General features: G+C 43.5%; 1 protein-coding gene across 2 annotated transcripts; it reads left to right on the top strand.

The window, feature by feature from the left end:
- The first annotated feature begins 380 nt into the window (after nt 1-380).
- mdm4 (MDM4 regulator of p53) lies at nt 381-10624 on the top strand. 2 transcript variants are annotated; one of them, XM_036531125.1, is made up of 11 exons: nt 381-549; nt 1887-1983; nt 2692-2766; nt 3033-3166; nt 3594-3643; nt 4649-4713; nt 6150-6255; nt 7153-7313; nt 7676-7849; nt 8079-8147; nt 8664-10624. In XM_036531125.1, exons 2-11 carry the CDS (start codon nt 1906-1908, stop codon nt 9231-9233), a joined length of 1482 nt encoding a protein of 493 aa, XP_036387018.1. In that variant the 5' UTR covers nt 381-549; nt 1887-1905; the 3' UTR covers nt 9234-10624. The 2 variants fall into 2 exon arrangements, with proteins under 2 accessions (XP_036387018.1, XP_036387017.1); XM_036531124.1 differs by having other exon boundaries at nt 7661-7849.
- The last annotated feature ends 1641 nt before the right edge of the window (nt 10625-12265 follow it).

The raw sequence follows: 12265 nt of genomic DNA, 5'->3' as shown, positions 1-12265 counted from the left end.
CAAACTAGCTAGTTAGTTAGTTATGAAAAACGACAAAATCTGTCCATTTCAATCAATCTTCAAATATTTGCAATATAATTACATGTAAAGTAGACGTTATCATAGCTAGATTACTTAATCACATTGGTTACTGTGGGCGGTATGACATAACGCGCAGAATCGTTAACATGCTCACATAAACACCTACCCCCACTTACACCCGAAAATCAGACAAATATCACCATAGATATAAACCTGTCTTCGTAATTGGGCGTGAAATTATTGACCAATCAGCGTACACGTAGTGCATGCGATGTTCGTAAATTCTTTTTTTAACCAATCAGCAAAAGCATTTTTAAATTCTTTACCCGGAAGTTGTAATCCACCATATGTGATTTGACACGGAAATAATTCAGTTGCTAGCGCTATCTTTACATTTAGGGAAACGTAACTGTTTAACTCAATGTTTTCATATTATAGCTAAATTCCTCTCTTCTTAAGGGCCTCGCCCACACCAGAGGTCGTAAAGCTTCCACAGGTACAATGTAGCGGTTAAACTATTTTACTAAGGTGAGTTTTCTTTAACAAATTGATAAAACATTGTTAGCCAGTCAACCTCGTTTAGTTGGAAGTGGGCAGTTAACGTTAGCTAGCTATGTGCACAGGTCTAATGAGCGCGTTTGTTATGAAATGAAAAAGGTAGTCTGATTTAGTTAGTTTGCGAGCGTTCGTTTGTTAGTTAGCTGCAAATTTTAATGTAAAATTGTGAAAATCGTGTTTCATGGTGTCTTCGTTCGTTTGATAGCTATCTACGTTAAACCAAGGAAGAGGATTTGGTTATCATCAGCTAACTGTCAAGTTAGGGATGTGCAGTTGGCTGGTTTGTTAGTACTAGCGTGGCAAAAAATATCCCTGCCAGTGCAGTAGTAGCGTGGCAAAATATCCCTGCCAGTGCAAGAGCAGTAGGTTAAAATGCTAGCTGTACAGCTAAGTTAAACGGAATAAGAATGGTGAGCTGGGTGGTTGCCCAGCATGCTACCCAACACGTTTCTTTCGAGAAGCAACATTACGATGGAACTTGCTTTCGGTGCTGTTCTAGAAAACGTGATGGCTAATTCGCTGAAGTTACGATAGCTGATTAGGTTGCCAGCTTGAGAGCTCCCAGGCAACCTAGCTAAACCGTAATGCAGATACGTCAATGTTAACTGGCTAGTGGCTGTACGCCATTATCCATCTTCAGCTAAGTGGCCTTCCATACACTAAATTTGATGTAATGCAAGTAACCAGCTAGGCAAGCAATTTATGCATATATGAAATTGGAAAGCACGCATCTGATTAATAGCTCGTTACCCTGTGTAGTTTAAATAACCAGTGATACACAGGGTTTGTAACACCATGACCATTGTCATTCCTGATAAATATACACTCTCCCCATCTTTTGAGGTCAATTTTTGGTAGGTGAGCCCTTCCAATTCTCCTTTAACCGACGCAGTATCTCATTTTGTTCCCGCTCATTCATTCCCTGTCTCCTTGTTGCCACGTAATCCACAGTCGTGACATTTTGTTCCACCTGTCATCATTAGGACTACAGTGTTTTTGCTTTTCTTTATTTCTTAAAAGCACACTCAGTGAAACATGTTGCCTTGTTTAGACCATTCTTTGCTTTCTAATACTATACATGTGTAATAATCGATCTAATAAAAATGCTTTTTTAAATAGCGTTCATCATCTTTTTAAACAATTTGAACTATTAGCTTCACAGCTGCAGTTTTTGATTTCACGTATGTATTATGCTCCCGTATTTGTCTTATATGTTGTGTTAAATTACAGCCTAAACAAATAAAATGGTCTTAAACCTGTGAAAATTTTGTTGAAGCTTTAACCTAATTTTTAATGTTTTCTTTTAGAGCTGTCTCACTGCCAATCATGACCACACTATCGACACCATCCCAGTATTCTGGATCCAGCTCAACATGCAGGTTATTACCAGGGGATGGGAGTCAGGTAAGGAACTATTTGTACATGGCATTGAGGTTTACTGATCAGAGCGTGTGAGGCAAAGACAGTTATTTCTGTTCCCATTTCTAAATATACTGCAGGTTTTCACAGAGCCTTTGCATAAAAGTTTTTCTTTCTTTTTTTTTGTCTATGGATGAGAGGGGTTGTGAGCACTTGCATATGAGACACTTATAAATGAAGCACTATGAGATGTAAATCAAGGTTATATTTTCTTTCTTCATAGGATTTTTGCTATGAAAGGATGGTAGGAAGTCATATCAAGTTGTCTGTCTTCTAGACTACCGTCGAAGGGAGTTAAGATTATGAAAATGTTATATTAATCTACAGTGTTCAAAGCCTTATTTGTCAAGGATTCAAAGCCACTTTGTTAAGGATGTCAAATTTTGGGTATGAATTCGCGAACGACAAACTCCTGTCTTTTATTTTCCCCCAACCTTAAATATGTATGATGTTATTGGTTAAAATGTTTTGCAACACCAACATGAATAGTAAGAACTAACCAGGACCATCATCTCAAGCATTCTTCCTACAAGTGAAATGACTGCTTATATTTTGATTGTAGCTCTTTCAGGCTCTATCAGTAGTTGATGGGGAAGTGACCATATTTAACAAAAAACCCTAAGCTTGCAAAAAAAGCTTGTGCTTATTGAACCTGGTCAGTTTGTGTCACTAACCTGGTGTGTCATGGTGCAGGTCCAACCCAAAGCCCCACTCCTGCATATCCTCCGTGTGGCTGGCGCCCAGGAGGAAACCTTCACGCTGAAAGAGGTGCGTAAGGGCTGGAAAGAAGACCTAGCAGGTCTCTGCGGCTATGAGGTGCAGACCGGGAACTGTAAAGCTAACTCATTATGAGGAGGAACAAATAGATCTTGATTTGTTCGTAAGTTTGGACAGATTTTATGTGAATCAGTTTCGAAGAAGTTGCATTACAATTACTGAATAGCGAATAAGTACACTGATGTAAATATTTATCCAGCAGCATTAAATCATGGTACTTCCAAATGCAAATGTTGATGACATGCTTTGTGCGGCAGGTCATGCACTACCTGGGCCAGTACATTATGGTGAAGCAGCTGTATGACAAACAGAGGCAACACATCGTCCACTGCCAGGACGACCCTCTGGGAGAGCTGCTGGAGGTGGAGAGCTTTTCGGTCAAAAACCCCAGGTGAGTCTCTGGCCCCCTTCAGCAGAGGCATGGGCCTGAAGTTAGGAAATGAATTTGCATGCTCGCAAGAAATTTGTCAATCATCAAAACTTGACGTAAAAAATAGTACATTTTACACATACTGTAAAACACCTCTGAGGTTCCTTTGGTTTAATAGACTATTAATGTACATCATGTCATTAGATGTTAGGGCCAGACTTGGAGTTTCCAGAGAAAAAGCAATTGTTTGTGTGTGTGTGATGTGCCATGGTTCTTTTAGGCGTGCAATACTGCAAGGGGCGAAAAAACAATCCTTTATTGTTTTTTCATATTGCAGCTTATTTGTCCTGCCCCCACACTGTTAGTTGAAAAACTGCTTTTGCTTTAAGGAATGCAGCAAACTTTTGTATTCAAGGATGTCATTTTTACTCCATTCTCCATTTTGCAGTCCTGTCTACGAGATGCTGAAGAAGAACTTAATTGCCCTTAATTGCACAGGTAAGCATTTTAGTTCTTTCAAAATTCCCATGTAAAGGCCACGGATTCGGCCAATCGTAAGCCGAGCTCTGCGCGCAGTTGTGTGTCAGTGGTAATGTATGCACTCATCTGATTCCTGTAGCCCATGCACATGGCAGCATTCACAGGATGTTGTGGGCTACTTTCATCTTTATAAATGTCACAGTTCCTCAAGATAAAAGCGGTATCAGGTTTTTCATGGCAATGTCTGTTTGGTTGTTTGAGTGTGTAGCAATGTAACTTTTCAGCACTTAGATTTAGGCAATGTCTCTCTTGTTACAGTCAGCTGGTCTTCAAATGGTCAAATTGAAATAGTACAGATAATAAATATTCAGTTTTATTTCCCGTGATCATTTAAAATCTTTTCAGGTTTTAAGGGTACACAAGCATCTTAGATGAATCAGAGGACTGCATGTCACTTGCTGTACCAGTCAGTTCCTTTTCTTTAATCTTACACAGTGAGCTCTGTCTTAAAATAAATATGTCCTTCACAGTTTAATCTGTTATACCACATTCATTTAGGTATTGCAGGAATGTGAGTGTGTTTGTGCCCGGTACCCTTTAGCTGGGCCCATTTTTACCCAATGCTTGAGTGTGTCTGCAAGCTTCAGTCTGCAGTACAGAGACAGGGGTTCTGCTAGTGCAGTACCCCGACCCGCCCTGTCTCAGTGTAAACCTGGTTCTCTCTTTGTGCCTGCGTGCCAGTCTTGCCCAGCTGTGTGGTGTGATGGTGTGGATGACGCGTGTTGAGAGTGGGAGTGCTTGGTAAGTTGGACAGGTCTTCCTCAGCCGATGGGCCGAGGGCCAGATTTTGTTTGCATGTGTGGGATGCGGCTGGGTCCGGCGTCTCTTGTCGCCATCTCTGTGAGCAGGAACAGACGGCCAGGAAGATGAACCTGCTGAGGGATACAGAGAAAGACTGTGTCTTTTGTGATGAGTAATTACGGGGAGGGGCTTTTTTTGTGTTACTGTGTCTTTGAAACGCAGACGCTGCAAAGAATCTTTCTGTCGACAAGGATTCTAATGAGACCGCAAGCGAAGATCCCGGTCAGGTAAAACTCCAGCATGGTGCTCTGGAGAAACAGTGTTCCGAAGCTTTTTTGTGGCAAACAACTCATTCCGCAGACATTCTACCCTTAAAGGGTGGCGGTGGTTTAGCTCAATAAGTTCCCCAAAAACGTTTGATCACAGTAATATCTTGATTTACTTTATTTTGTTTATTTTGAAATGACTGATAGTTTTCACGTCAAAATAGCCTTCGTTGAAATGACTGCGTAGTAGCTTTTCTGAATAAAATTAATTTTAAGTCTTGTAGCCAATTTCTGTTGCTTTTTTAAAAGTTTTTTTCCACATTATACCAGTAATATGAGACATGTTACTTGACGCCCCATCACAACAGAAACATCTTGCTCTCAAAGCTCTACAAAAGAATAGTGAAACAGGGTTGGTTGGTTGTTTGCCCTGAAAGAGCAGGACAGCTGTCTCTACTGGTTTCACTGTACAGAGTGGCACCGTCTCTGTACCTCCCCATCGCCGGGCTTGCCTGGTGGTCTTTAGGGACAAGCCATCAGAGTGGCCCGGGCGATGGGGGACAGAGTCAATGTCTCTGTTTGTCATTCAGAGTTTTCTTCTCTGCTCCTGGGGGAGAGCTAGCTCCTTTTCAGTTCACTGGCCCAGTGTCGAAACCCCAACCCTATTCTACCATGACCTCCATTTCCCCTCCTCTTACCCTCCCACCCCCATCCCAGCATCGAAAGGGAGGAGGAAAAACTGTTTGTTCACTTTGCATATTACAGTCCTACAGTTGGGGTTTGGGGTGCACAGTAAGCACTTAAGGAGTGTTGAATGTGATTGTATATACTGTGTAATTTTTTTTTAAGGTGACTACACTTTTTTGCTTATCATTCTGTTATATTGTATAATGAATTGACATTGACTTCACAATATACAAAAGATGGTGGATAATCATACATAATTTTTTTTTGAAAATGGGGGAGAAGGTGAAGGTGTCACCTAGGTTTTAAATCACGCCTAAAGAAAAATCCATAAAAAGGTGTAGTCACTTTGCATTGGTGTATTTTCTTTTATTAATCGCTGTCAGTAGTATTTTAACTTGCTGTGTTTTGTTTGTGGAGTGAGCTTGAAATTGCATATGTATTGGCTGAAATGAAATAGAGAGTAGCCAAAGAATTTTGCAGTAAGGACCAAAGTAGATCGACAAGTTGACTGCTTTCTTAATCGTCAGTAAATTGAATCTGTGTAGATGGTTCTTGGTGCTGGTTTACCAGCTCTGTGGACTAGCCCTCCTCACCCTCCCCTGGCCCCCCGATTTCCCCTCCTTTTCACCCTTCGATCCCTCCCCCCTCCCTCAGGGAAGTGTGGCCCTTTGTTGCTGCACGGTAGGGCCTTTGACGTAAAGCAGCTGCTGCTCCCCCTAGTGGACTACCCGTGCGGTGCATCCTGACGCTCGTTTTCCATATACATGCAGACATCCAGCAGCCTGTGCAAGCTGGGCCAGGCCCTGGGCTTCACCGGATCCAGTGGGTCTGCTGCACAGACTACCTCACAGCGCCGGCAGAGGGAGCCTGACGAGGGTAGGTGCCGTCCTGCAGGGCCTGTGCCCATTCCTAGACTTTTGTATTGCAAGGGATTCTACAAAAGGATTTTGTTTATAATAATGAAATAGGACTTTACAGTGTGTTTTCCCTATGTAACAGTTGTAATAACTCACCATTGGACACCTTTTAAAATTCCAAAACATTTTTTTTTTACAATAAAAAGTGCTTCCTTTATCCACAGTAGCATACGTGTTTCAAGTGTACATGCAGTGTGCCCATGTTTCTTGTTCCAAAAAACAATAAGTACATCAGTTGAATTTCATTCTTTTTCTTCTGACTCTCTCAACTGATGTCATTTACCAGTGTCATTGTATCGATATTGCTTACAAATTGGCTCTGTTGAAGCCTGTAATTTACATTAAGACCACAAGCAGAAGTCAGTGGTATAATGTGTGCGCTGCCAGGAGCATTTGAAGGTGCGTTTCCATGTAGACACGTGATCTTTTGAAAGTAATACTCCTCAAAGTCTTTTTCCTTCTCCCATCCCATCCTCAGATTAGCCTGATTATATGGAAATTTCCCTACTGCAACAAAAAAAAAACATTGAAAATCAAACATTTATCTCTGTCGTTGAAAATTCAGGGAAAACATAAATCTGATTGATTGCAACCTTGCACATAGTGGCTTACAGGGATCTATAAGAGCAGTATTGCCTCTTTTTCAATTATCTTGAACAGTGATCCACAACAAGTGTTCAACAATGATCCATAACAACAGTAATCTATTACAGGAACAGAAGGCTAAGTGAATTTTTCTCAGGATTGGAGGGATATGGGCCTGAATGCTAAGCACTTAACACGGCTTTGTGTTTTATTTTAGGTGTCGGTATCATGTGCTTTAAAAATCTGTTCACAAACCCATATCTTCCCCCAGATTCTCTAGATGGCTTGCCCAGATCTGCTTGCAAGCGGCCAAAGCTGGATGTCAATCTGGATGAGTGGGACTTGTCTGGGCTGCCCTGGTGGTTTCTGGGTAACCTGCGCAATAACTATGGCCGCAGGAGCAATGGTTCCACAGACATCCACACTAATCAAGTAAGAGCGACATATGGGCCGACACAACCTCATCAGTTGTGATTGAGGTGTTTGCTTGTCAGTCTCTCTGACTTTCCTGACATGACTTTGGGACCTGAATTGAATATGCTTGCCTTGTCTTGCCTCCGTCTAATGGCGGTTTTGTGAAAAATGATCAGCAGGTTACCTATAGTTAACACGTACATCCATGTCAGCATTAGCCCACCTAAAGCTTTTTATGAAATGTATTTGGTAGTGCTGCATAAAGCACACAAGTGCTTGGTCGTTGGTGTCCAAAGCGGCCGCCACTTTCAGTGGTGCAGAGCTTATTTTTGGGAGCTGGTCGCACAACTAGACTGAGGGAACAGCTGTCCCCCGGGCAGGATGAAGACACGGCCATCGTGTCGGACACCACGGACGACCTGTGGTTCCTGAACGAGGCGGAGAGCGAGCAGGTCAGTGTGGAAATGAAGGAGGCGGCGCTGGAGCAGGGCAGTGACGGAGAGCTCCAGCAGGAGGAGGAGGACGGAGCCAAGGCCAGCAGGGAGGACAAGGAGGCGAGTCGCGGCCTCTTCTTTGTATCTCTACATCAGAGGCGCTGCAGTCAGCCATTTAGTTTGAGCAGCAGATTTAAGCAAGTGTTACCAATACAGTAACAACAAATAGTAGTATTTGCTGAAATTTGCTTTTATCGCTTAAGGACAAAGTGCTGCTTTATTATATTTCTTTCTTTTGCACTAAGGGATGTACCATGAGTTGGCTTGATTTTCTGACCTATTGTTTCAGATGCAGGAAGAGCCAGATGAGGATTCGCAGTGTCTGAGTGACGATACAGACACGGAAATCTCCACGCAGGTCTGTCTGTTTTTCAGTTTTCAACAGCGATTCTCAGTTAGCTAATGTCAGCCTGCTAGTCGTAGCATCCAGCAACCTAGCTAAAAAGAGTCTCATTTCAGGGATAGTTTTTGAAGAAATTACCCATGCTTTAATGGGAAGGTGAGAGAGAGTTCTGTCATGATGGAGGGTGTAATTTTTGCTTATGGTGGTATAGCACTATTTTGAATGTCCCTTCTTGTGCAAGGGAAAATTGGTTGTACACAGAGTATCTGTAGTACACAAATTTATTAAGGAACCGTACGAAGTCAGGTCTCACAACTTTACACAGATTAAAGGACTTGCGCATACACACACAGCAGTACTGTTAAGAGTCGATGGCAGAAGCCAGGGTCAGTAACTGGGTAGCCATTTACAGCACCACTAACCAGTTGGACATGGACTATAGAGTGCTCATACATGCAGGCAGCAGAAAGCCCATTTAAGAGAGAAACAGGTGAGCACTGTAGTGACGCCTGTCCCCCACACCCCTCTCAGGACGCGTGGCAGTGCACAGAGTGTCGTAAGTACAACACGCCCATGCAGCGCTACTGCGTACGCTGCTGGGCGCTGCGCAAGGACTGGTACAAGGACTGCCCCCGCCTGGTGCACTCCATCTCCGTGCCCGACATCCCGGCCAGCGACAGCGGGCAGCAGGAGGACGGCGAGGACGACGGGATCGATGTGCCCGACTGCCGCCGCACCGTCTCGGACCCGGTCATCCTGCCCTCCCACAGCACCCGCGACCGGCCGCTGCCCCCCGCCGCGGGGGGCCGGGGCAAGGGCAAGGGCCGGCTGCCGCCCCACCACCTGCCGGACCCCGAGCCGGGCAGCTCGGAGGGGGACAGCCAGGACACGCTGGACATGGAGACGGACTACCGGCAGGAGGCCCTCCTGGAGCCCTGCAAGCTGTGCCGGGTGCGGCCCCGCAACGGCAACATCATCCACGGCCGCACGGCGCACCTCCTCACCTGCTTCTCCTGCGCCCGCAAGCTGCACAAGTTCCACGCGCCCTGCCCCGGCTGCGGCCAGATCATCCAGAAGGTCATCAAGACCTTCATCGCCTGAGCGCCGCCGCGCAAGGCGCGCACTCCGCACGCCGGGCGCGTTCAGCTCCTCGCTGACGAGGCCCGACGAAGGTACCCAGTTAAGTTATTTGTCTGTCAGTCAAATGCCGGACTTACTTTTTTCCTCATTAAAGCAGGCTCTCTCCGTGTATGTTGTGTACCAGCCGTGTCAAATTGAAAATGGTAATTTAAAAATCAGAGGTATTTATTTATTTATTTATGTGTTGTGGTTGTTGTAATCGTTTTTTGCCTGTTTCATGAATAGCTTTGCGGCATTTGTGTCGACGAGTAACAAGCAAGTGTACAGTTGTGACTGCAGTCAGTGACAAGTCCTTTGTTTCACAGTCGTTCAGTGAACATGACTTACAAACTTACATTTCCAGTTTGTACCTATAGTTACAGTTAAATGGACAAGTGCCATAAAATTTATTTAGGCTTAGAAATAACAGTGGTTCTCCTTGTAACCTAATGGTTCTCTTTGTGAATTCCTCAGAAGACAATGTAGCTCCTTGAGAAAAAGATGTAAGTGTTTAATCAATATGTGTAATTCAAAGTGCCAAACTGATTAAGGCTTGGTATTTTGTCTGAAACCTAATTCTGGTAATTCTCTTCCCAGTCTGTTTTGTTTCAGGCTTTATTTCAACTTATTTCACACTCTTGTTTTACGAAAGGCTACAAATGACGCAAAAAAAAATGTATTTTAGTTGCAACCAGCTTGGTATCGTTTGGCAGCGTTTACTGGGGTTAAGTTTATTTCTACCGGTTATTTATTTACCACTGCTGTTTAGTGTTCTGTTTCAGTACTGGTGTCAGCGCCAGCAAGCAGAAATACACATTTGCAGGACCAAACCTGTCCTACACTTTAAAGTTTAGAGCTCTTGGGTAGCATATGAAAGACGGGCACTATCTGTACTTAGATGGGTTTTTCCTTCATCGGCTTGTGAAATGTCAGTGCCTTCCAGTGTAGAGGGTAAACAGAAGTAGCACTTTATGGCATTTTAATCCTCTACAGCTGAATTGAATGGGTATTAGTCATCTTATTTCCTTAATCCCTTATTTCCTCGATTGTATGCGCTTGACAAAATTAGAGAATCTGCAGTAGGTTCGCGGTTGCAGAACTAGCCACTGCAAATGAACAGAGATTTGTTTACACAGCATACCATGCTGAAGAGTTTAGTCTTAGGAAGGATAACAAACAAATATTGAACATATGGTGGGTGGTCCGCCACGCCAGTCTGGGGAAGAGGAGGTCAGGTCAGTGAGGAGCGCTTGCTGGTGAGTTTTTCTGCCCTGTGAAGATGCAATTCCTCTTCATCTATACGAGCCCACCGCGTGGTGAAGCGTGGATCTAAGATGTCTGAGTGATTAGCAGTGATATGAGCTGCCCCCCCCGCCACCTTCATGTTCAGTTCTGACCCGAGCCCCTTGCTCTGTGAGCATGTGCCCCGCCAGACCATGAGTAAAGTCTGATTGAAGCAGAACGGCAGAATAGAGTTTTGGAGGAGGGTGAGACCCAAAGGGGCCGGAGGCAGTGTACGCTTCTGCTCAGTCCTGTAGTTCATGCATGGAGCTCTTCCACTTTCTGATAAATCGGGAAATGCCTATTTCTCCTTTTCCTCTTTGTTCAGAAATGGGAAACCCTTTTGTTTCCTGTGACAATGTACTTATGACCGACCGCAGATGGTGCCTGGATCAAACCGCCTGAACCGATGTATCTCATTTTATATATACATGTGTATGTAGCTATATATAAATGTACAGAGATTTATATTGTGTTGATATTTGTGAAATGACCTGCATGTATGATCTCAAGGTGCCGATAAAACCGAAGAAAAGGTATTTTTTACTTGTGTTTGTGCCCTTTAGCTCAGCTTTAGTGCTCTTCTCAGCAGTGGCACATTGCAGTAGGTGTCAGTTGATGTCATGGGTCAAGACATGTGGAATACAAAGGTCTTACCCAGCTTCTGGTGTAAATGAAAGCACTGCTATCACCTAACCTGTCATTGTACATGTAGCGCGACTTTGTAAGCACCGAACAAAATTCTGCTAAAAATGTAAGGTATATTGGGTGAGTTTTATGTATTCTGCGCTGATGTTGCTTCAATTAATATTTTGTAAGCAGGTCATGTAGAAGTAAGTCTCTGCTGTGTGCATTTCCTCTTGAAAGCTCTTGATTTTGATTAATTGCTGTAAGTGGCTGTATTGGCTTCTGCATTGTAATGAAGGGAACGTCCTACTAGTATGGATTCATAATGTGCCTATGGTATACAAAGGAATGCCTCCCAACACCCTTTGATCAGGTGTATAAGCCCATGGTTCCACATATTTTCTTGGTCATCTGATTTCCTGCTGGGTTTTTTTTCCCCCTTCTGCTATGCTATGTGTAGACCCTGGGTTGTATGGGGTTTAAAGTGTGTGCATCAGAAATTTACAAGAGGACAATGTCCACAGTCAAGTTTGAGTTCCTCACAGCTGCTGTAGTTGTAATTCTGTAGAATGCAGATGCGCTGCTATGTAATAATTGCCTTTTTCCCCCCACGCGCTTGAGTACTTTGAATCCATGACTCGTTCACTGCCATTGTGTCTGCAACCGTGTGCAGGCACTGCCTAATGTGTTCTAAATCTGTTAAATGTCACTGCCATTAATTAATGAAGATATTGTTTTTTTTCCATGTTTAGGGAATGTGTATGCTTTTATCCCAGTGCTACACGTACCCTGTAAAAATAAAATAAACTAATAAACATTAACACATGCTTTTATCTCTTTAAGTTTATGGTATGTGTGTTGAACGTTGAAAGCACCAGGTACGAGGTTTTGAATGGGGCTGCCTAACATCAGATGTGATTTGTCCATACCAGCAAGAAGACCTCTGGGTTCAGAGACCTGGCATGTTGTAAAACAAGTCTTGTCTGTCCATTTAAGTCATTCATCACTGCCACTTGCATAAATTTTTGGTAGAGGGAATTGTCTGGATACCCTTCATGCAACATGTGTGCTTAAGCCGACCATAAAGAATGTGTCTGTAAATAGCC

Source organism: Megalops cyprinoides, chromosome 6 (assembly GCF_013368585.1).
Source record: "Megalops cyprinoides isolate fMegCyp1 chromosome 6, fMegCyp1.pri, whole genome shotgun sequence".
Classification (NCBI taxonomy): Eukaryota; Metazoa; Chordata; class Actinopteri; order Elopiformes; family Megalopidae; genus Megalops; species Megalops cyprinoides.
This window is presented reverse-complemented; position numbering and strand designations above follow the sequence as displayed.

What these genes read in the sequence shown, in the direction of transcription:
- mdm4 (XM_036531124.1), top strand. Translation starts at nt 1,906, where the DNA reads ATGACCACACTATCGACACCATCCCAGTATTCTGGATCCAGCTCAACA. An exon ending in TACCAGGGGATGGGAGTCAG is followed by an intron (nt 1,984 to 2,691) that starts GTAAGGAACTAT and finishes GTCATGGTGCAG; the next exon opens with GTCCAACCCAAAGCCCCACT. An exon ending in CAGACATCCACACTAATCAA is followed by an intron (nt 7,314 to 7,660) that starts GTAAGAGCGACA and finishes CTGAGGGAACAG; the next exon opens with CTGTCCCCCGGGCAGGATGA.